Here is a 25,998-nt window from a genome sequence, read left to right on the forward strand (position 1 = left end):
AGTACCCATTACGGCCATTCTAGAGTTTCTACAAAGAGGCCGAGAACTTAGACTCTCAGTAAGCACTCTTAAGGTCCACGTGTCAGCCCTAGGAGCCCTGTTTAACTATAACGTGGCAGCAAATAGATGGGTGACTCGGTTTATCTCGGCCTGTCAACGAGCAGAACCGGTGCATGTGCCTCGACTTCCAGCGTGGAACCTTACTCTGGTTTTGGATGCCTTCACTCAGGCACCATTTGAGCCCATAAGCTCAGCGTCAGTAAAGTGCCTCTCATTGAAAACGGCTATGCTGGTGGCCTTAGTATCGGCCAGGAGAGTGAGTGATCTTCATGCTCTGTCAGTAGACCCACCGTTCCTGTTAACAACACGAGACAGTCTCATTTTAAAGACGGACCCGTCCTATCTGCCCAAACGGGCAACTAAATTTCATAGGTCTCAAGAGATATGCCTACCTTCATTCTATGAGAACCCGTCAACACAGGACGAGGAGAAATATCACACCTTAGATGTGAAGAGAGCTGTGCTAGCCTACCTTGATAGGACCAGTCCCTGGAGGCAGAGTAGGTCTCTTTTTGTCTCATTCCAGGGCAGCAGGAAGGGGTCTGCAGTTACATCAGGCACGATATCCAGATGGATTAGAGATGCGATCACAATGGCGTATCTGACAAAAGGAGAAGACCCTCCACTGGGGATTAAGGCGCACTCTACTAGAGCCATATCATCCTCCTGGGCCGAGAGGGCGAACGTCCCAATTGAACAAATATGTAAGGCTGCAACCTGGTCTTCTCCATCTACCTTTTATAGTCACTATAGACTAGATTTGTCCTCTACCGAGGATCTAACTTTTGGTAGATCAGTCCTTAACACGGTGTGCCCGCCCAAGTGATTATCTCTGAAAATCTCTCAGTGGGTGCTGTCGTGGCGAAGAGGAAAAAACGGATTACTTACCGGTAATACTCTTTTGTAGAGTCCACGACAGCACCCGCTCACTTCCCTCCCGTTAAAATTTTTTCACACATGGGTCTCCTTGGTGGTGGAGATTATGATTTAAGTTAGATATGTGATAAAACTTAGTAAGCTTAAAACTGCATAGGGGTAAGATAAATGAATCGCCCAAGCAAAATGACTAAAACATGTATGGCGGTTCCTCCGTTGTTCTCGGTAATACAAACTGAGGGAGCGAGGGGGACCGCCCCATTTATCTCTCTGTAGGTTTCCTGTTCCTGGGGCGGATCCCCTCTCTCAGTGGGTGCTGTCGTGGACTCTACAAAAGAGTATTACCGGTAAGTAATCCGGTTTTTTACAGTATTCCAGATGAGGTCTGACCAAAGAGGAGTAGAGGGAAATAATGACTTCACGTGAGCTAGACTGTATGCTTCTGTTAATACATCCTAGAATTGCATTTGCCTTTTTTGCTGCTGTATCACACTGTTGACTCATATTCAGTCTGTGATCTATTAGTATACCCCAGTCTTTTTCACATGTGCTGTGGCTTAGCCCTATTCCTCACATTCTGTATATGCGTTTTTCATTTTTATTGCCCAGATGTAGTACTTTGCATTTTTTCCCTGTTAAAAAACATTGATAGTTGCTGCCCACTGCTCCAGGTTATTTATATCTTTTTGAATCCTCTGTCTCTCTGCCCTAGTATTAGCTAACCCGCCTAGCTTTTTGTCATCAGCAATTTAATTAGTTTACCCTCAATTCCTTCATCTAAATCATTGATAAAGATGTTGAACAATACAGGGCCCAGGACAGAGTCCTGTGGTACCCCACTTGAGACATTCTTCCAACTGGGTGAGTAGCCATTTACCACTCTTTGGGTCCGATCACTAAGCCAGTTAGGAATCCACCTAACAGTTGCCTTGTCCATTCCATACTTGGCCATTTTTTTCAATAAGGATTGTGTGAGATACTTTGTCAAATGCTTTGCTGAAGTCAAGATATACTATATCTACAGCATTTCCCTGATCCACCCAATCAGTGATTCTGTCATAGAAGGAAATTAAGTTAGTCTGACATGACATTAGTTACAAATGCTGACTCTGTTTAATCATTTTATTCTTATCCAGGTACTTGCATACATGTTTAATAATTTGTTCAAAGATCTTTCCTGGTATAGAAATCAGACTCACTGGCCTGTAGTTGCCTGGGTCCACCTTCTTTCCCTTTTAGAAGATAGGAACAACATTTGCTCTTCTCCAGTCTTCTGGGACTTCTCCTGTTCTCCAAGAATTTTCAAAGATTATGGAGAGGGGTTCAAAAATTTCTTCTGCTATCTCTTTCAATACTCTGGGGTGTAATTCATCTGGACCTGGAGACTTGAATTCATTTAGATTAGCTAAGTGTTTCCTCACTATCTTTCTGTTTATAGATATCCTGGATTCTTCTATTAACTTAATAGGACAGTGAAGAATAGTTGATGTTGCATTTCTTTTCTGAGAGAAAACAGATGCAAAATAGGAATTTAAAAGTTTCACCTTCTCAACATCTTACCATTTCATCATTTTCATCCATTTCATTAGTTAGTAGTGGACAACCCTTCCTAATCAGCAGACAAGTAAATTTTTATTTTTTTTTTATTTTTTATTTTTTTTTTTTTTTTTTTTTTTTATCCCAGGATTTCTCCTTACTTATCTAATTTCCAGGAGTGTATAAAATTATAAAGGGTTTCATTATGTTGGACAACATGAATATGTAGTAATGTATGACTTCTCCACTGATTCACAAAGGAAAGGATTCTAGAATGACATCCTCGCCATAATTGTGGGTGTATAGTTAGGATGTAATCCTTGAACATTTTATTTGCTGAGGTCAAATCTATAATGCAGTGTCCCATGTGTTTAGACCAAGATAATTTTATACAAACAGTCACATTTTCTCCTTCAGAATAATTCGACTCTATCCTCCCACACTTTCTCTTGAGTAATATTAAAGGCAATCTGTCTAAGTTTTTATGTAATCTGAGAGCAGCATGAAGTTATGGCTAAAGCCTGATTCCAGCAATGCATCACTTACTAGGCTGTATGTTTCAATAAAATCAGTGTTTTATCTGCAAGAGATTATCCATGCAGGACTAGGTGTGTTTTGCCCCCTTAGGGACGGTGTTACACAGCAGTTGACTAACACTGATTAGCAGACGTCTGTGGAGTGGGCAGAGTTATACATGGCTCGGCTTTCTGAGCACTCCTAAATCTGGCGCAGAGAAAACTGTGATTGTATCAAAATGACAGCATACTGACCAGCAAGTAATACATGAATAGAATCAGGATCTCAGCCTCTCTCTATAGTATTCTGCTCTCAGATTACATAACAAAACTGGTTGACAAATTTCCTTTACGGTCCTCCATAAATGAAGACCCTTGGAATATTATTATCTTGATTCCCCAAATAACCCTCCAAAATTGTAGCGCTTTAGCCATTATTGTCATAATATTTATGTACAGAGCTGTTACAGGATGTACTGAATTATGCTAATTTCTTTTCATCTATACTATGGAGCAAGGTTTCTTCACCAGAGTTCCTTGGAAACCGAAACGCAGAAATAGCTGTTAGGCTGGGGTCACACGAGCATATAACGTGGCCGACTGTTATGCAATGAAAAATCACATGGCACTCGACCCAGTGTTACTCTATGGGGCAGACTACATCTGCGATTATTTTCTTAGGCCAACTTTGCATGAGAAGAGAGGGCAATTGCACCATGCTGCGATTGGCAGGGAGACTATACTCACGTGCACTCATACAAGTCTATGGGTGCGTGGGAATCATCTGACTCTTTTCGGATGTCCTCTAAATGCAGTCCGATCCATATACGCAGAGATGGGCAATGGAGGAGATAAAGAAATTAGTTTCTCAGTCTCCTGTGCTCCTGACTCTCTGATGCAAGAGGATTGGTGCACTGACACTGGGATCATGCTTTCAACAGAGCCGAGTGTCATTAGCATTTCTTGTCAGATTCTAGTTGCGCTTCGGATTCCAGCCTTAGTACCATAATAAACATGGAGGTTCCTTAGAAGAAGCCCAGCAAAGTTTTCTCCCTTTTCTATGAATTGGGATTTACTGCTGCTGAAGACACGAGTGGAACTACTGAGGACCAAGCATGTCTTAAAGGCCGCTATCCCAAAACCCAATATTTCAAATTAGACATGCGTCATGGTTACATACACAATTCTCAGCACGTGATGTGGGGTGTGCCTTCAATGGTTACTTATCATATCTCCCTCAGTCTTCCATTTGCCCTCCTGTTATAGGCTGTAAAGGGAGCATAAATCACACCCTGGCACAGTTCACACACCCCAGATACACTACACGCTGCCACCACTCCTCAAATAGACGGGGTGATGAGTCCTGACATTCAAAAGGCCACATGTTCTCTGAAAGTCTATGGATTCTTTAGAGCAGGGGTGGGGAACCTTTTTTCTGCCGAGGGCCATTTGGAATTTTATAATAGCGTTCGGGGGCCGCATAAAATTATTAATAATGATGAGCGAGTATACTCGTTATTTGGGTTTTTCCTAGCATGCTCGGGTGTCCTCTGAGTATTTTGGCGTGCTCGGAGATTTAGTTTCTGTTGATGCATTTGCATGATTTGCAGCTGCTGGTCAGCCTGAATACATTCCTTAACAAACAGGTATTCCTCACATGTGTTCAGGCTGTCCAGCAGCCATAAATCATGCAGCTGAGGCGACAAACTACATCTCTGAGGTCATCAATAGGCAGGTAAATGTTCCCAATAGGCAGGCAAATGTCCCCATTAGGCAGCACAGGTCCCCCAATAGGCAGCACAGGTCCCCAATAGGCAGGTAACTGTCCCCATTAGACAGCATAGGTCCCCAATAGGCAGGCAAATGTCACCATTAGGCAGCACAGGTGCCCAATAGGCAGCATAGGTCCACAGGTCCCCTGTAGGCAGGTAACTGTCCCCAATAGGCAGGCAAATGTCCCCATTAGGCAGCACAGGTCCCCAATAGGCAGGTAACTGTCCCCATTAGACAGCATAGGTCCCCAATAGGCAGGCAAATGTCACCATTAGGCAGCACAGGTGCCCAATAGCTAGTATAGGTACCCAATAGGCAGCATAAGTCCACAGGTCCCCAATAGGCAGGAAAATGTCCCCATTAGGCAGCACAGGTCCCCATAAGGCAGGAAAATGTCCCCATTAGGCAGCACAGGTCCCCATAAGGCAGGAAAATGTCCCCATTAGGCAGCACAGGTCCCCAATAGGCAGGCAAAGGTCCCCATAAGGCAGCACAGGTCCCCATAAGGCAGCACAGGCCCCCAATAGGCAGGCAAATGTCCCCAATAGGCAGGCAAATGTCCCCAATAGGCAGGCAAATGTCCCCATTAGGCAGGCAAATGTCCCTAATAGGCAGGCAAGTGTCCCTAATAGGCAGCTCAGGTCCCCATTAGGCAGCATAGGTTCCCAATAGGCAGGCATATGTCTCCATTAGGCAGCACAGGTCCCCATTAGGCGGCACAGGTCCCCTTTAAGCAGCACATACTGACCTGGTGTTGAACACAGTGACTCCTGGATGGCCCCCAGGCCCCACACCGCGCACACAGCAGCACACGGTCACCACCGCATCGGTGACCGGGGTGATGAAGATGGCAGGCTGGGGTGATGAAGGCAGGCCGGGGAGGCAGGCTGCAGACCAGTCCAGCGCAGCTCACTCTGGCGCGCGGTTACTCGTCCTATTCATTAGTATCAGTGCGCGGGGGCCGCTGGTGTCCAGCGGGGTGTGCTCAGTCCCCGTCAGTTCGTGCACATATCAGTGCGCGGTATCCAGCGGGCGGGACTAGGAAGCAGAACAAGAGTGCTCCTCTGCTCCTGCAGCAAGGTACCAGATCGTGGCTCTGGAGCAGCTGCGGGCCTGATCAAATGATATGGCGGGCCGTATACGGCCCGCGGGCCGGACGTTCCCCACCCCTGCTTTAGAGTATACAAAGACCAAAACTTTATTAAAGTTTTATGCTTTTAATAAGAAAAGTACAGTGCTGACAAGAAAAGGTATAAAGCAACACACAAATATGCAAAACAGTTAGAAAGGCAACTTTAGATTGAAAGGTTTGTGAGTTTTCTCTTTTTATTTTGTTAGCTTGAGAGTAGGAGATAGGGTTGATGGATCACAAATTTAAGCTGACCCAAATGTGAAGACCTCTGTACTGGTTTTCCCATCTTTTATATGTCAGATCCTGAGCTCTAGCTTTCAAGATGGCCTATATTGCGTTATTGATTCGCATGTCTGTTACTGGCTCGTGGGTTAATAAGGCAAGCACAATGTGTATGAAATACTTCTTTTTTTTTTTTTTTTTTTTTTTTTTTTTTTTTTTTTTTCCAACCTCCTTCACCTATTGGTAAGGATGGCTTCTGGATGATGCCTTTAGTCTCTGGTTCTACAATACAACAAGGAGGGGCCATAAAAAAAATACAGTCCTGGTGTAGCTGAGGGGTCTAACAGATTTGCAGTCAATCCCTCTTACTTCCATAACGGTGAACTGATCTGCATTTGTCCTCAGATCCCAGTTATGCTGTGTTCACATTACGTTATAGCAGTCCGTTAGATGGACTGCGTTACACCGCGGTGTAACGCAGTCCATTAACGCTGCCACTCGGCCCCATTGTCTGCGCGTAAAGCGGCACGCGTTCGCAATGTGCCGTCATTCAGTGACGGAGCCTCGGACGTGGGCTGCAGAATCTGAGGCTCCGTCACCGCTAGTGCAGATGGAGCATCTGCGCTAGCGGTATAGCATAACGCATATCGCGTTATGCTATAGCGTTAACGCAGCCCGTCAACGCTATGCATTGAACGGGCTGTGTTAACGCAATGTGAACCTAGCCTTATACAGCCTCAAAGCATGCAGCCGCAGGGACTCAAAGATATTATCCGAGCACGCCCAAGATACTTGGATAACACATTTTCCGAGCACATTCGCTCATCACTAAGAGTTTATCAGCAGGTGAGCAGGTTGCAAGATGCAGTAACGGGTCAGAGGCAGAGCAAGGGTTAACGTGGGGGTTTAATTTAAAAGGTATACTTCTTGCAGGGAGAAAACAGGGGAAAACAGTATAATGGAACACTGGGTACATAACTCAGGGAGAAAGCGGGTGTGAAGAATAGGGTACGAAGTTCAAGAATGGCAAACTTATCAGTCCAACTTCAGAATGCAGTTTGTTCAGGATATGGACGTTGGCGTCAAAGCTGTGGCGCATAAGGGGTCCGGTATGGTCCCGGAAAAGATGGCGTCCTGGATCCGGGCAGCGGAGGTCCGACGTAGTCCTGGAAAAGATTAGGTCTTGTCTCCTGGTGGCGACGGTGATTCCTCGTGGTCCGGTCAGTTATCAGTGTCTGGAAATGATCCAGACGGAGCACAGTCTTTCCCCCTGTCAGCGTACAGGGACCACGAGGGACTTGATTCAGGTACAAATGGAAACCCCTCACAGCGGGAGACCCAAGTCTCCCGTCGACTGGGCGTCCTGTCACTCAGTCAGCAATGTCAGCGGGGACCAGGTACTGTACGTTGTTGTCGGCTGTCTCTGATGGCAACTTTTAGCCTTTGCTGGTTTAGGCCTGCTCTGGCAGTTGGCTTTTGCGCAGAAGCCCTGACACTGCCCTCGTGCGCACTGCACATTCCCGTGGCAGCTAACTGATTTCCCGCGCACTGTGGCCCTTTTATCTTGGCCATGCCCCCTACTCCTAGTTGCAGAGGTCTGTCTGGGGCCTTAAGTTTTCCCATGTGAAACTTGGGTGACAGCCCCGACCGTTCCGGATCCGTCACGGAGTAGGTAGGCCTGGGCCAGGTCTTCTCCTTACATGAGCACGTCCAAGATACTTGGATAGCACATTTGCTCATCACTAAGAGTTTATCAGCTTTTTTTCCCCTTTTAAGGTAACTTAAAAAAATACGCTTCTAAGGGACTTACTCAGTTTTTAAGTTTATATATTGGCAAAACCCCCACAATGTAAAAACTGCACCCCTCAATATATTCAAAACTGCAGTAATTAACAAAGTGGAATAAAAAAAGAATTAAAATTGGCTAACAAAATGGCAATGGGCATATTGGCAGCCCTTAAGGGGTTAAGTAATTAACTAGTTTTGACACCCCATCCTTTTTTTTTTTTTTTTTTCCCAGCCACAGCTGAAAAATAATGAAGTAGAGACCCCACTCACACTGGTCTGGTGGATATATGTGTGGTGTGTCCTCTGGTGGTAACAGCTGGAGTTCCCAGATGGTGAACCAGTAGAACTTGCGTAGCTGTTTAGGTTGCTGTCTTTAGAGTCTGGGTTGTATTAGAGAACCTCCAACTGTGTCCAGTTACAGTAATGGTGGAGGTGCTATAAAATTGTTGGTCCAGTGATATTTGTATAAAATGAACATAAGTTTATCTGAAAAATACTGTTCCTGCTCTCCATATGCATTTAACCCCTTCATGACTGAGCCCTTTTTTTTTCAGTTTTGCGTTTGTTTTTTGCTCCCCTTCTTCCCAGAGCCATAACTTTATTTTTCCGTGAATATGGCTGTGAGGGCTTGTTTTTTGCGGGCCGAGTTGTACTTTTGAACTACATCATTGGTTTTACCATAATATATACTCACAAATGGGGAAAAAAAATCCAAGTGTGGTTAAATTGCAAAAAAGTGCAATTCTACAACTTTTTTTTATAAAACCATGTTCACCAAATGCCAAATCTGACCTGTCATTATTATTCTCCAGGTCATTAAGAGCTTGTAGACACCAAAAAAAAAAAAAAAAAAAAATTGCATCATTTTTTGTGATCTCAAGATCTTTTGATCACCCGTTATTGCATTTTAATGCAATGTTGCGGCGACCAAAAAAAAAAACCTTAGGCTAGTTTCACACTTGCTTTTTTTTGCAGCGCGTTTTTCCCGCAAAAAAACGCATTGAAAAAACGCATACAAAAGCATACAACTGCTGCGTTTTTTTCAAGCATTTTTATGAGCATGCATGAAAAAAACGCAGCGTTTTTATGCGTTTGTATGCATTTTTAGTGCGTTTTTACCGCGTTTGCGTTTTTTTCCAACATTAGGTGGCCCCTCACACTAACCCAAACCATGACTTTACTAACCCTAACCCTGACCCTAACCCTTAACAAAACCATACTTAACCCTTAACCAAATCATACTTGACCCTAACCCTGACCCTAACCCTAACCCTGACCCTAACCCTGACCCTAACCCTGACCCTAACCCTGACCCTAACCCTTAACAAAACCATACTTAACCCTAACCCTGACCCTAACCCTTAACAAAACCATACTTAACCCTAACCCTGACCCTAACCCTTAACCAAACCATACTTAACCCTAACCCTGACCCTAACCCTTAACCAAACCATACTTAACCCTGACCCTAACCCTTAACCAAACCATACTTAACCCTAACCCTGACCCTAACCCTTAACAAAACCATACTTAACCCAAACCCTAAACCCTAACTAACCCTAACCCTGACCCTAACCCTAACCCTGACCCTAACCCTTAACAAAACCATACTTAACCCTAACCCTGACCCTAACCCTTAACCAAACCATACTTAACCCTAACCCTGACCCTAACCCTTAACCAAACCATACTTAACCCTAACCCTGACCCTAACCCTTAACCAAACCATACTTAACCCTAACCCTGACCCTAACCCTTAACCAAACCATACTTGACCCTGACCCTAACCCTAACCCTGACCCTAACCCTTAACCAAACCATACTTGACCCTGACCCTAACCCTGACCCTAAACCCCCTTAACTAACCCTAACTCTAACCCAAACCCCTAAATTCCGTGGTTAACAAAAAAAAACGCATGTGCAAAAAAACGCATACATGAGCATGCCAGTGCGCACATATGCGCATCCATAGGCTATAATGGCCATTTTTAGCGCAAAACGTGCGCATATATGCGCATATGTGCGCATGCGCTTTTTTGCAGGGCCAAAAAATGCAACATGCTGCGTCTGGAAAATACAAACGCACACCCCAAAAAAAACGCAGCGCATGAAAATCGCATACATGCGCTTACAAGTGCGCAGGTATGCGCACCCATGTTAAATATAGGGGAAAAAACGCATGCGCACATATGCGTTTTTTTTCCAGCGCTAAAAAACGCAAATGTGAAACCAGCCTTAGTCTGGCGTTTTGACTTTTTTTTTTTTTTTTTTTTACTTTTGACATGCTTCAATAGTCTCCATGGGAGACTAGAAGCTGCCATTATCTGATTGGCTCTGTTACATATAGGCGCTGATCAGATCACCTGTATGTAGTAGAATTGCTGACTTGCTATGGGCGCCGACCAACAGGCGGCGTTCACAGCAATCCGGAAGTGACAAGCATAGAGGTCTCCAGGAGACCTCTGGTTGTCATGCCAATCTACTGGTGCCCCATGATCACGTGACAGGGGTCACCGGTGGGCAGATTTCTGGCCCGATAGGCAGATTTCTGGCCGGAGGCGTGCATTAAATGCCGCTGTCAGAGTTTGACAGCGGCATTTAGAGGGTTAATAGCCGCATGTGGATCGTGATTCCACTCGCGGGTATTCCGGGCACATGTCAGCTGTTCGAAACAGCTGACATGTTCCGGGAAAGATGTGGGTTCGCTGCCAGAGCCCACATCAAAGGGGTGGACACGACACTAGTACGGCACATGTTGTGAAGGGGTTAGTGACATGTTCTCTAGTTGCTAATGGCTTAACTAGGTTCCACATTATTATTAATTATTCTACGTGACTTCTATTTTATATTACATGTTGACTTTCTTGTTCCATTATTTAGGAGTGTTAATTTCCTGAACCTTAGGACATTTTTATTCTCCTCCTTTGACGTGTATATTGATCAGATGTTTGCTGTTGGCTTGTTTCCAGACTGAACATTGTGGTTTTCTTTTCCTTCCAACTGTGTATCCCAGCATAAAAAGAAAATGTTTTCCCATGTTAGAGGAAGAGGCCAAATTTATAGTGCCATTGTTTGTCTTGGAACGAATGGTGTGTACAATGATGTGCAGGCTCTTAAAATTTGCACAGGCGGAAGATTAAAGCGTTTAACTTTTTAATAATGATCGTCTCTTAACCTTGCAGCTTAAGTCCAAATGTTTTGTGGGAAAAAAACACATCCTTTTCCAATATTTTAATCTGAACACATTTTTCTGTCTAAGTGGATCGTCATGATAAAGTGGTACTTGCGCCATATTATTGGGATGCATCCCCAGAGCTGCTATACTTTTATCAGTGAACAGACAGACTACAGCTGAAGTATGCATTTGAATTGGTTGTGTTTAGGAGACTGGAGCACAAGTGTTTAAAAGTTTCCGTTTTTTACATCAACCAGTTATTTAAAAATTTTAGCTTTTCAGCAAATTTTTATTTTTCAGTATGTTCTAGTAGTAGGAAGTATGGACATCCGTTTACAATCTGTTACAACTAGTGTTGAGCGATACCGTTCGATACCCAAAAATATCGTATCGGATGGTATCGCCCGATACGAAAAAAATATCGGGTATCGCCGATTCCGATACTGGAAGTCCCATTCAAGTCAATGGGACTTCCGGTATCGGAATTAAAAAAAAGCCCTTTATTTCCTTGTTGGCTAATTCTTCATAATTGAAAACAAATAAGAATCATGTAGAATGTATTGTGGGAGGTGGAGGAGACATTAAAGGCATAGTGGTTAATTCAAATCACATGGCATAGCATTAATTCCAATTTTTTTTTTTTCAAGACGTTCGGAGTTAAAAAGATGTTGACTATGTTAACTTTTTATATTTTGTCAGATATGTATGTTTCACAACTTCCATGCTCTTCACCTTCTTTTGTACTTCTCCCACACTTTCTCCTTCATGATCCGCAGCAGTAGCATTTTTTCATCAACTTTTTCTTCACCTTATTCATCTTCTTCTTCACCTTCTTCCCATTATTTTTTTTTTCCATTCTTCATATTCTTCTTATTCAGCTATTATTAATTTTCATATGCTATTTCTTCATCTTCTTCCTATTCTTTTTCTTCATTTTCTTATGGTGACAGGCATTCCTGTAGTACTTATCTATAAAAGTTATAAGATTACACCTTACGTTCTGCCTGTCACTAAAGATTTACAACAGGATTTGTCCGCGTTCAGTTTGGCCTGCAGCAGCAGGCATTTTCCAGGGGCATCACGAGGAGGAACGCATTTACTGCTTAGTCTTCTTCTGCTTATAATTTTGATATCTTCTATGCTGATTTTTAGTCTTGTGCTTAATGGTCTTCTGCTTTTGCTTCTTCGGCTTCTTGTTCTTCTGTCTTTTGTTCTGTATCTTGGTGGTTGTCTTCATGTTCTTTGTCCTCTTGGTCATATTATTTAGGGTCATATTTCTGGTCTTCTTTGGTGTGGTCTTCAGGGTCGTCGTCATCAGGGTCGTCGTCATGCAGATCAATAAGGATTACCAAAGACAATTTCAAAAAGCTTGATCTTGGAAATGTAGCAAAAGGTACAAGAAGGCTGAGAAACTGGCGAGAACCAGCTGACAGTACTGGAACCCGGGTGGGTAGCAGAAGGAACAAGAGCCAATGGCACTACCGAGGACCTACTGACAGTCCTGGACCACGGTTACTAAGCAGAAGGTACCTGTGCTAAAAAGCACTACCAAGGACCAGCTGACGGTGCTGGACCTCTGATACCGAGATGGAGGCACCTAGGCCAAAGGCTCTGGCGAGAACCAGCTGACAGTGCTGGAACCCGGGTGGGTAGCAGAAGGTACCCATTCAAAGCAAAGTAGCCAGGCCGCAAGCCGGCCGCACTTACCGAAACCCACAGTCCTACAGGGGGTCCATGTCCAATTGGCACTACGGATCCAGCCTTCAGTGCCAGTTCCCGCAGCCCACATAGGAGTCACCTAAACTGCAGGCACCGTAGAGTCGGCTAACCCGGCCGCAAGACGACAAGACAACGGATTGGTGGCATAGTGACCTTGACACTACCCGGAAACAGCAGGCGTGCTGAAAACAGGCTGGGCAACAAGGAGTACCCGTGCCAAAGACACTGCCGAGAACCAACTGGCGTTGTTGGAGCCCAGGGACAATCATGGTGTAGGCCGAGTCCCACTTGGTGGCAGTTTTAGATTGTTTGTAGGCTACAACAGACTGTCAACGTGCTCCAATTAGGCATCTGTCTCCACTCTGTTTCCAGGATTTCACGTGACCACCAACACTGCCAGTTTATGCGTACAGCAGCCGTCTACCCAATCCACACGTGTTCCTGGGTTACTGGGGTTCTGTAATGTCAGCAGATCCCCTGATGTTTGTCTGCCACTGTCTCCTGCTCTGTCCACATTCCCACCGCTTGCAGTGGGAAGGTGGACAGCGCAGGAGACAGTGGCGGACACATATTGGGGGATCTGCTGACGTTACAGAACCCCAGTAACACAGGAACACGTGTGGAATGCATGGATGGCAACTGTGAGCAGGAACTGGCGGTGTTGGAGGTCAGGGGAAATACTAGAGACAGAGTGGAGACAGAGGCCAAATCAGAGAATGTTTGTTTAAATCTGAAGTAGTTACAATTTGGAGGCAGCAGCACTTTGCCCTCCACACAGCAGGGGATCAGCTGACGTTACCGAACCCCACTTACACATGAGCGAGTGTTTTGTCTGTGCGGACAGCACTTCTGAGCACCAACTGGCGGTGTCGGAGCCCAGGGAAAATCAGGTAGTAGGCCGAGGCCTACTTGGAGCCAGGTGTAAATCTGAGTTTGTTTGACTGTGGAGGGAGCAGGACACTTTGCCATACACACAGCAGGGGATCAGCTGACGTTACTGAACCCCACTTACACATGAGCGAGTGTTTTGTCTGTGCGGACAGCACCTCTGAGCAACAACGGGCGTTGCTGTAGCCCAGGAAATAAAGTTCAGGTCATAGAAACATGAACACAACAGGAGACCTGGATCCTGTTGCCAGCCAATTATTTATTCTGGAAGAGGACTGGCAAATTCAGGTGAGATCCAGGCCTTGTTCATTTTCAGAAAAGTAAGCCGGTCAACATTATCGGCGGATAGTCGCGTGCGACGGTCTGTTACCACACCACCTGCAGCACTAAAGACACGTTCCGATAATACACTGGCAGCAGGGCAAGCCAGCACCTCCAATGCATACTGGCTAAGCTCTGGCCATGTATCCAGCTTAGAGACCCAATACTTGAATGGGGAAGAGCCGTCTGGGAGAACACTAACAGGGCACGACAAGTAGTCTGTCACCATCTGACGGAAACGTTGCCTCCTGCTGACTGGAGCCGTCTGTGATGGTGTAGCCGTCTGTGGCGGTCCCACAAAACTTTTCCACATTTGGGCCATACTGGCCTTGCCTTGTCCTGCGGCACTGCCTCTGCTACCTCTTTGTGCAGAGCTTCCTCCACTGCCTCTACCCACATGGCTGCTTGGAAAAGCACTACCAGCAACACTTGCGGGGGGAATGGAGAACATGATGGCCTGCACAAGTGTTTCTTGGTACTCCCGCATTTTTCGCTCCCGGTTCAACTGTAGTATGAGGCTTTGTAAGTTGTCCCGGTAGCGAGGATCTAGGAGGGTGTACACCCAATAATCAGCCGTGTGGAGAATGTTGTCGATGCGGCGGTCATTTAACAAGCACTGCAGCATGAAATCAACCATGTGCTGCAGGCTGCCAACTGGACCGGAAACGCTGTCCCCAGCTTGAGGCAGCATCTCTGCCTGCTCAGCATCACCCCACCCTCGCTGTACACACTGACTACTAGAGCCTTGTGTACCTCCCTCCTCTGGAGAGATGTGTTCTTACTCCATTGACTCCTCGTCATCCTCCTCACTAAGTGTCCCCTGCCTGGGCCTTTGTGTGGAAGCACATTGCGCAGACTTGCCAGAAGCAGATGGCATTTCTGACTGCTCATCCTCGACCTCTTCAAAAACCTCCTCACTTAGTGCTTGTAAGGTTTTTTGAAGCAGACAGATGAGGGGGACAGTCATGCTGATTAGTGCATCATCTGCACTGGCCATCCGCGTGGAGTCATCGAAGGCACGCAAAACTTGGCAGATGTCCCTCATAGTGGCCCACTCAGTGGTGGTGAAGTGTGTCCGGCGCACAGTGCGACTTGTTTGCGCCTGATGCAGCTGGTACTCCATTACTGCTGCCTGCTGCTCACACAACCGCTCCAACATATGTAACGTTGAATTCCACCTGGTGGGGAGGTCACATATGATGCGATGTTCTGGCAGGCGGAATCGGCGTTGCAGAGATGCAATGCGCGATCTTGCCATGCTGGAACGCCGCAAGTGAGCACACTCTAGGCGAACCTTGTGCAGCAGTGCATCAAGATCCGGATAGTCCCTCAGAAAGCTCTGTATGACCAAATTGAGCACGTGTGCCAGACATGGTATGTGAGTGAGGTTGCCTAGGCCCAGAGCTGCCACTAGATTTCGGCCATTGTCACTCACTACCAAACCTGGCTGGAGATTCGCTGGCACAAACCACACATCGCTCTCCTGCTTGATGGCATTCCAGAGCTCCTGTGCTGTGTGGCTCCGATTCCCCAAAGAAATTAATTTAAGGACGGCCTGTTGACGTTTGGCCACACCTGTGCTCATATCTGGCCTAACAGGCTCACGCAGTGCTGATTCCGAGGAACTAGAGTAGGAGGAGGACTCAATATGTACAGACTGCATTCCTGCAATCCTTGGAGTTGGCAGAATACGTACAGAGCCACTCTCCAGATCTGTACCCGGCTCCACAACATTGATCCAATGGGCAGTGAGGGAAAGGTATCGTCCCTGTCCATGGCTACTGGTCCACGCATCGGTGGTCAGGTGGACCTTGCTACTGACGGCATTTAGTAGCGCATTTTTAATTTTTCCCTCCACATTCTTTTGCAGGGCAGGGACAGCTTGCCTGCTGAAATAAAAGCGGCTGGGCACATTGTATTGTGGAACTGCCAATGACATAAAGTTCCGGAAGGTGTCAGTCTCCACCAGCCTGAATGACAGCATCTCAAGGGCCAGTAGTTTGGCAATGCCGGCATTCAGAGCCAGTGCTCGGGGATGGTTTGCCGAGTATGGCCACTTTTTCTCCCATGCCTGTGCTACCGATTGCTGGTGAGTGGCCTGGGAGTGTGATGATGACTGCGAACGTGGTTCAGTGGGTGGAATTTCACTGGGTCTCTGGACAACAGTGGCAGTGGTTCTTCCATGGCATTCCAGTGAGGAAGCTGAACCAGCTGTGTGTGAGCTAGAGGAAGAGGCCCCAACACGAGCTGAAGAGGTGGTAGGTGCTGCTGAAGGTTGGCCTACATCTTCAGTGTGTCTGTGTAACTCCACCTCGTGCTTGGTACGCACATGTTTCCACATATTTGTGGTATTGAGGTTGCTCACATTTTTCCCTCGTTTCACTTTCTGATGACACAGCTTGCATTTGACAAAGCAAATGTCATCTGCAACTGTGTCAAAAAAAGACCACGCACTGCAAGTCCTGGGAGCGCCCGTTTTGTGTTTTGGAAGAGGATTGCTCCTCACGGGTGCCAAAGTGGAGGCTACAGGCAACCAAGTCTGCCCCCGCCCTCTCCCTCCTCTTTTGGCCGTTCGGGGAATCTCTTCCTCAGAGCTGCTCCCACCACCTTCCTGTGGCTGACGCCATGATGGGTCAAGGACCTCATCATCTCCACTCCCCTCTTCAAGCACTGGCTGGTCCTGGGTTGTCTCGCCAGCACCGTACGCACCAGAAATTGGCAACTGAGTCTCATCATCATCAGATGAGCACTGAGGTGTGCTGACAATAGGCACTGGCCCACCCGCCTCTTCAGATTCAGAGGGACAAAGCAGTTGCGCATGACTGCATACTCCCTCTTCTTCACGCTCTAGAATGCTGCTTGGCTGGCCACATCTTTCCAAGCCAACAGCTTCTGAGAACAGTAGTAAAGATTGAGATGGCTCCTGTCCAGGGCTCTCAGACTGCCTGGGCAATTTGGCAGGTGGTGAAGAGACAGATGGTTGCTCTTCAGTGCTCTGGCCTTGGGAGGATGTGGAAGTCATTGAAGTGAATGCGTTAGCTGCCATCCATCCGACAACGGCTTCAATTTGTTCGTCACGCAGCAGTGGGGTACGGCAAGGTCCTACAAAGCTGCGCATGAAGGACTGTTGCCTGGTAAAAGTGGGGGATGCCGGGTCACTGGTGGCCGCAGCAGACACCGAATCCCCACATCCTCTCCCTGCTGAAACTCCACGGCCACGACCACGTGCCTTACTCCCTGCCTTCTTCATCTTGGTAGACTGATAAAGATAGGCAGAAAAGTAAAAAAGGGGTGGCTTAGTGTTCTTATTCCTGAACACCTGCTAACCAGTATAAGAAACACAAATTTGGCTAAGAGTGTGTGTACTACACTTTAATATGATCTAATGTGGCCTAGACAACTGTAAAGTGGAGTGTTTGGTGAACTTTATTTCCTTTTTTTTTGGGGGGGGGAGAAAAGGATGTGACCAAAGTTTGAAAGCTATAGTATCACAAACTTTTTGGAGCGATTACAATGCAGGAAGCTAACCTACAATGCAATTGATGAGGCTCCAAAAAATAGGGTGATACTAGCCTGGCTGGCCCTGAAGGGCACAAGCCAGCAAAAAGGCTCCTCGATCTAATCCTATATAGTGTTTGCAACCAACCAATGACAATGGATGCGGTTGGAAGCACACTAATATAGGAGCAAAGATCTGGCTAAATTAGCTGCAAAAAAAGGACTATGTATGAGGCAGTGACGCACGCTGAGCGGACTACAGCTAGCGGTGGCTGTAGAACACACTGCAACGTGAGCTGCACTCACACACAGAGAGACCTATCAGACAGCCAAAAACAGTGCAGAGAAATGGGCTATAGCACTGAAAGGCTGCTGAAAGGCTCCGCTGTCCACTCCTTTAGTGTTTGCAACCAACGTATATGGATACGTATGGAAGCACACTATACAGGAGAGAAAAAAAAAAGCAGCAATAAAAGAAAAATGTGTATGAGGCAGAGACACACGCTGGGCGGCCTACAAGCAGACATGCCTGCAGGACACACTACACAGCGTGGGTCTGCACTCACACAGCCCTTGCAGACAGCTGTGAAAACAACGCTGCTAGGGAAAAGCCAGCTACAGTGGTGGTTTATGTAGCCTGGGTTAAGCACTATATGTTTTGTGGAATCGCTATTTCTAACTGTCCCTCACAGTCTTCAACAGCAGCCTGTCACTAACTGAATTCACAGCAGAGTGACCAGAAATGGCGGCTGCAGCGCTTTTTATAGTGCATCATGACATCCTTTCAGCAGCCAATCACAGCCATGCCAGTAGTTAACATGCCTAACAGGATGTGCCCACACTTCTGAGGATCCCCATTGGCTGAATCAAATCGAGCGGGCTCCTAGCATTATGGGAACTTCCAATTTCCGGTATTCGATATGAAAAAAGTATCGGAACTAAGTATCGGAATTCCGATACAGCTAATATCGGCCGATACCCGATACTTGCGGTATCAGAATGCTCAACACTAGTTACAACCAATATGGCTGCACTTCCTTGTGTCACTCTTGAAAAATTGGCCTTCACCACAAACCGAAAAAGTTGAGGGCCATATTTGATATTCATGCAGATATAGGCACTTTAGACTTAAGTCTCCTGAACTCGACGATTTTGACAGATTTCACCTGACAGTCTAATGTGCTGGAGGGCCCGTGACAGATAATTGTTTGAGATGAGGCTGCAGGTTTTTTGCTCTCAAAGCAATAAGCCTCTGCCAGAGGTTTGTCAGTAGCTTTCTCCTAGAGAATACTGGAGTGCTGGACAGAATGATGTGTGGGGAGAGTTGGGTGAGGCAGCTGCCAGCCCAACCAACTATCATTCAGCTATCTAAGGTGTACAACTAAGGCCGCTAGACACTTGTTCTGGTTTTCAACAGATGACACACTGACTCAAAGATCTATTGTCAAGTCTTAACTAATTACCACATTTACATTACTACCAGATCAGAACCACCATCAGTATATGCATACATCATGAAAATCATTGTCTGTACATGAATACAGCACCAGAATTGCCATCAGTACAGGAACACTGCAGCAGAACTATTGCCAGTACGTGCATGCAGAACCAAGCTTAGTGCAGCGTTTAATTGCAATATCAGGTTACCTTAACATATAATTGTATTGCGTGAACCTGTAGTATTTACTTAACAATGGTAAAGAGATGATGCAAGTTGTTGCCAACCATCATCCGTCCATATAGTAACTAATAATTGGACACAAACACTAGCACTGTTACATTATTTAAAGACTAACAACTTCTGGGAGATGCTTTCTGTTTTGGGCCCTTTTACTCTAAGCAGAAAATTGGGAAACTGTTTCCTGATACTCCCACCAATCGCTAAAAAGACCTCACAACTGCCCAACTCAGATGAAAGGAGCACCAGAAAGCACATGACCATTGTCTTACGTTTCATATTTTACATTAATATTTGTAAGCCAAACCCAGGAGTGGACAAAAAAGGCAGAAGTTGTGACGTGTTTTTATGAGGATATGTGCACACAGTGCATTTTTGATGCATTTCTGCTGCATTTTTTCCTTGCAGGAATAAGCCCAAAACACTATGGAGTCCTTATGCAAGCTAATTCAATGATAATCCTGAATTCTTGTGCATTTGAGCAGTAAATTTACTTGGGTATTTGCAGTGTGTTTTTTTTTTTTTTTTTTTTTTTTTTCTGCAGCATGTCAATTCTTTGTGTTTCTGCAGCATTTTTCACTCATTGACGTCAATTGAGTCAGTTTTTTTGTTTTACAAGCTTCCTATCGTGTTTCCCACATGGTCATGTGTGTGACAACATGGGAAACACCGGCGCAGTGGTTCTTTTTGGTGGTAACTCTAGCGCCGGTATGACTGTCGATCAGAGCACTGTGGGATCATGCTGTCAGGTGTCGGCGTGACCCTGCAGCTGTGACCTGCAGTAAAAAGCTTTCCACAGGTCAACAGGCGTAGGCTGAGACTACACCTCCCATCGGGCTACTTCTGCTGTCACTGATAACAGGGACAGCGGGTGCTACTGATGGGAGACAGTCTCATCTGTCGGCGCCTGTGCTCACAGTGGGGGGGTAAAATTATATACTCGTGTATAAGACAAGTTTTTCAGCACATATTATATTTTTTTTTTTTTTTTTTTTTTTTTTCGCTGAGAACGCCCCCTTTGGCGTATACCCGAGTCATTGTCCCAGAAAGACAGCAGGAGGGGAGCGGGAGCAGCGGGTGACAGGAGGCAGAAACCGGTGGCTGTAACTGTACCCGTTACTAAAGAGAAATGAACATTCACTGCGCTGGCATACATGGAAACATACAAGGATGGGGGATAAGGAGCCATGCACACCGGGATGGGGGATGTGGGGACAATGCATACCCGGCTTATACTTGCGTAACTAAGTTTACCCAGTTTTTTGTGGCAAAATTAGATGCCTCGGCTTATACTCGGGTCGACTTATACTTGAGTATATATGATACATAATCACATACGAATAAAAACCCATTATATTCTCCTTACAAATAAAAACCCATTATACTCTCCTTACGCCAAATCCTGATGCCCTCGTTTCCCTGAAATAATGTAAAATGATAAACCAACATATACTCGCCTGTCCGCCTTAGGCCACGTAATCTCGAGTGTCCCACGGCAATCTCACATGTAGAGCAATCACACCAGGAGATGTGCCTGCACTACCCGGCCGCCGGCGATACACTGACAGGAGGTAATTGCTCCCACGTTGTTTCACTGAGCTGCCGTGAGGTCACCAGAGTTCATCAGCTGATCAGCTCCAGTGCTCTCACAGCATCGGTGAGAACTTTCTGTTGCTGACGTGCCATACTGCTGGACCAATATGTACTTCTCGTGCCTCTCTGCCCTTGGCCTCCCACTAACACTATCACTAACTTTTCTAACCAGAAAGTGCTTCCTACCGCCACACCATACTGGGCTGGTTGCAAGCAAAGGGTACTTAAACCACAGTACAGAGGAAAAGTGGTATAGCGCCCCCTCCAGAGTCAGCATTTCTCTGGGGTCTCGGCTGCCAGGGGTAGCTGCGACCCCATAGAATGTGATTCAGGTTGGTTTTTACCAACCCCAGTGTTGCGATCGCTGTTAACGGTGACTGCAAAAAAAAGTCAGATATTCCATTTAATTACTCTGTCCTCTGTGATCGCATATCAGAGCAGAGAGAAAGTGTCCCCGATTTCTCCCCCCGGTACTTTCTGGTGTCTCTGGATCCTCTTGCATCCCCGCACGGCCACCAGCATCTTCCGGGAAGAAAATGGGCGCATGTGCAGTGCGCCCACCGAGTTCTGTTGGCCGGCAACAATAGAAGATTTTTCCTATTGGTTCATTTTGGTCACTGTGATAGGGTCTGTCAGTGTTCAAAAAAAAAAAAAATAGGAAATGAAATCCCCCTTTATCACCCCCTTAGGGGAAAAATAATGGAATTTAAAAAAAAATGTATTTATTTCCATTTTCCCATTAGGGTTAGAGGTGGGTTGGGCTTAGAATTGGGGGGGTGGGGAGGTTTCCAATGTTTAGGCACATCACGAGTTCTCCAAACGCGACATGGCGTCTCATCTCAATTCTGACGTGCGCCCAAACAGTGGTTTACCCCCACATATGTGTTATCAGCATACTCAGGAAAAATTGCACAACTTTGGGGGTCCAATTTCTCATGTTACCCTTGGGGAAAATAAAATTTGAGGGCAAAAAGATCGTTTTTGTGGAAAAAAAATATTTTTTTTTAGTTACACAGCTCTACGTTATAAACTTCTGTGAAGCACTTGGGGGTTCAAAGTGCTCACCACACATTTAGAGAAGTTCATTGGGGGTCCAGTTTCCAAAATGGTGTCACTTGTGGGGGTTTCCATTGTTTAGGCACATCAGGGGCTCTTCAAACATGACATGGCATCCAATCTCAATTCCAGCCAATTCTGCGTTGAAAATGTCAAACAGCGCTCCTTTCCTTCCGAGCTCTGCCATGCGCCCAAACAGTGGTTTACCCCCACATATAGGGTATGGACATACTCAGGAGAAATTGCCCAACAAATTTTGTGGTTCATTTTCCCTTTTTACACTTGTGAAAATAAAATAAATTGGTTCTGAAGTAAAATGTTTGAAAAAAAGTTAAGGTTCATTTTTTTCCTTCCACATTGCTTCAGTTGCTGTGAAGCATGTAAAGGGTTAATAAAACTCTTGAATCTGGTTTTGAGCACCTTGAGAGGGTGCAGTTTTTAGAATAGTGTAACTTTTGGGTATTTTCTTTTTTGTAAATTTTGTTGTAAAAATGAGAAATCGCTGGTCAACTTTTAACCCTTATAACTTCCTAACAAAAAAAATTGTTTCCAAAATTGCGCTGATGTAAAGTAGACATTTGGAAAATGTTAAGTATATTGTGACAAATCTCTCTGTTTTAAAGGCATAAACATTAAGTTTGAAAATTGTAAAATTTCAAAAATTTTCATCATATTTCCGTTTTTTTCATACATAAACGCAAGTCATATTGAAGAAATTTTACCACTAGTGAAGTAAAATATGTCTCAAAAAAACGATCTCGGAGTCAGTGGGATCCGTTAAAGCGTTTCAGAGTTATAACCTCATAAAGTGACAGTGGTCAGAATTGTAAAAAATGGCCTGGTCAGTAAGGTCAAAATTGGCTCTGTCACTAAAGGTATGTTTCCACAGTTGGGATGTGGCAGCGCTTTGAGCACAGCACATGTCCACTCTGTCTAAAGCGCTGCTGGCTTTTGAGCGCCAGTGATTCCGCATGTGTTCACTGAACCATGCGGAATCACCACGTCCTATACATTGGATGGTGATATTTATCTTGCGGAGACTAAGCATCTCCACAAGATAAATAGACATGCTGCGGTCTAGAAAGACGCACCACATGTGCGTATACGCAGGGCAGCTGGAGGTGTCCCTGCACGCATAGTGGAGACGGGATTTCATGAAATCCCATCCACTATGCTGTAACATCTAGCTGCTGCGGATTGGATGATGTCGAAGACTTGACTAAACAAAATACTTCCAAGAAAAACCCAAAACATGGGTTTATTTATCCCTCCAATAAAAACAGACAACATAAAAAGATGAACTGAAAATACACTAAGGCGCGGGCAGGTGGCTGTGTCTCTTCCAGATGCTAAACAGCTGCTGAGGTCATCAAACCCCTGAGGGCGTATAACTAGTCCGCTTTGCTGCCACAATAGCATCCAATCAGCACCAAGGTCCAGTCAGACGACTCAGCCGATCACGAGCCACTGTTACTAAGGTAAGGGACGAGCCCCCTTGAGTGACCAGCAGAATTACCTCACAAACATTACACCTATCGAGATAGAAAACTGCGACAATTATTGATTTACTAACTAGGTCTCCTAAACCATAAAGCTCATTTAGGTTCCACAATCCCATGTGGCCTCTTCCGTTATCCCCTCCAGGGACCTTCCATTACTGCAGGTCTTCACTTCCTCCCTATTGACGTCTGTTATTGCAACAGAGAATTTAGAACCTACATCGTGTGGGGTTTTTTTTTTTTCTTTTTAATGCTCAGTTCAGTGGAAGATGATTTCCAATATAACCATTGTTATATATATGTATGGTGGAGTGGCTGCCTATTGCATTGTAAAACATGTCAAATTTCTCCTCTTTCAATATTAAAAGCTTACTTGACCTTTTTATTGGAAAATAAAACCAACCCATAGGCTTTATTGATCAAAGCTTTTGCTATTTAAATGGCACTTTTCATGTCCCAAACATTAACCCTATATTTGCTGGTTAAATCTACACGTTAACATTACATTTCTATTTTGCTGCCATATTGAAAGAGCGGCTACTAGGAGAAAATTGGCTTTATTCCTTCTGGGGGCTTTCAGTCAGAGGTGTGAATGGAGCAGCTAATCAGTCGGTTCCCTGAATACAATGCAGAGAGAACTGAATCAATATGTCGGGGGCGCATTTACAGCCGCCACTGACTGGGTACAGAGCAGTGACTGAAGGCATGCCTCTATATATGACTGGAAGATGCCAGCTCCTGGGAGAAATAATGTCCATTTTCTCCCAGTAGCTGGGCTTTCAGTTAGGCGGCTGAACAACATTGTATTGCAATTAACATGCAGAATAATCCTAGATTATGAAGGCTAATTATGTTTGGAAACATAAGTTTTACTTAATCCTTTTTAGCATGGATTCCTATACTGTTGATTTGTCCTGATTCTGCTCTCTAATTCTCTGGGCCTGTACATGAGCTTGTAAGTCTGCCATTATACTTGCTGATACTTTCTTACAATAATTACCAATAATACAAAATCTCCTCTATTTCCTACTCCCAACACCTGCCCGGTGTTAAAAAAAAAAACAAAAAAAAAAACAATGGTCGACGCCTTTCATGGTCATGATTAAGATCTAGTGTAGCTCAAAACGCGTCAACCGTTATGTTTCCTATTTTTCTTTTTCATTTTTTTAAATCTACTAAAAAATGAAGTTTCATGACTCTTGCAGTTGCTGGATTTTCCAATCTTCACAGTTCATTTACTCAGCCTGAAGTCTCCATGCACCGCACCCCTATTCCAGGATTTTCCCAACCCAGTGAGCTGATGGTTGCTCCATTGTGTTTTTCAAAGTTTTATCGGAAGACCTGAGTAATCTAACACTGCCTAATTGCTAGACATGTCTAGCCAAGGATATGATCTAGACGTGCTTGGCAGCACTAATGCTGTGCCATTTCTAATTGCTATGCTGTAGTATTAATCATAGTTCTTGTTCAAAATGGGTTTTTTTTTTTGTTTTTTTTCCTTGACACCAGGGAACTTGGTGTGCCTCAAGACTTTAATATATCCTAAAATGCATTGTAATCACTTATTTACATAGTTGGTAAACTTGGAAAATCTTTTATCCGATAATATTGATCAAGAGGAAGACCAAACTAACTCACTATGAGGTAGATGTAAGTTGTCCTCAAGTGTGGGCCAAATAGGCTTCCAGGCTCTAAAATAAATCTCTATTAAAAAAAATTTTCAGAGATATGCAATTTCCAAAACTAAGGAAAGCACAATTGTCCAGTAATTAACCGTTCGCATCTGTGTTGGAGGCTCCCATTGGTCCATAAGATCCAACAGGCACAACCCGTGGTCTGTGTATGACAGAAACCACAAATGTTATATTTGCATTTTTTTTTTTTTCCTTTTGTAAGGGCGTGAAGAGTGGAAATATAACTATTCAGGTGGTGTGTGACATTATGTCCAATGAAACCATTGGATCTCCATATGACAGATACGTTGAAGTTATCCAGCGCATTAGGAAAGCTCGAGAGGAAAAGTGCATTGAAGCAAGTTACCAGCAATTTGTGCATGACATGAGTGACATCCGCTGGAAAGGAGCAGCTTCATCAGGTGGTAAGAAGTAGATATGTAACTATATCTTTGAGCTTACATAAATTTTGTGCAAGGTACTTTTGGATTGCCCTGTCTGTTTGACTGAAACTGCCATCACATGTTGTGGTATTTCTTCCCCATGCACCTTTTTAAGTAAAAATGTCTGTAACATTAGCCAGCAGCCACAAAAGGTAAAATGTATTGCCTGGTAAATTTTGTGCTTATACAGGACTGTGCAAATTTTATTAGGCAGGTACGGAGGAAAGACTACAAAGCAAGAATGCTTTAAAAATAGTGTTAATAGTTTACATTTTTTTTAAGTGATAATTTATTCTTTCACTATATTTTTATGTCAAATCATAATTGCCAAATAATCTTGTTACCTTAAAACTGCATCAATTCTTCAAAGTACACTTTAAGGCTGGAGACACACTGCCGTATTTCTCGTGCGAGAATCTCATGGTAAAACTCGCACTGGCTGTCGGCTCTCCTGACCTGAGCTTGACATCTGCATAGCAATCCATCATGCTGTCGTGGTCAGGAGAGGTGCCGGCCAGTCCGTGCTGTGCGATGCGATTATCGCATGAGAAAT

General features: G+C 44.9%; 1 protein-coding gene across 1 annotated transcript in view; it reads left to right on the forward strand.

Annotated features, from left to right (window-relative positions):
• Positions 1-25,998, forward strand: part of LOC141095218 (putative serine protease K12H4.7) — a 156,232-nt gene that overhangs the window by 121,884 nt on the left and 8,350 nt on the right. The window contains exon 6 of the mRNA XM_073581106.1: positions 25,226-25,427. Coding sequence (XP_073437207.1) covers positions 25,226-25,427 — 202 coding nt within the window. The remainder of the gene's footprint in view (positions 1-25,225; positions 25,428-25,998) is intronic.

The sequence above is a fragment of the Dendrobates tinctorius genome, unplaced genomic scaffold (genome assembly GCF_039654945.1).
Source record: "Dendrobates tinctorius isolate UK_male_01 unplaced genomic scaffold, ASM3965494v1 ptg000069l, whole genome shotgun sequence".
NCBI lineage: Eukaryota > Metazoa > Chordata > Amphibia > Anura > Dendrobatidae > Dendrobates > Dendrobates tinctorius.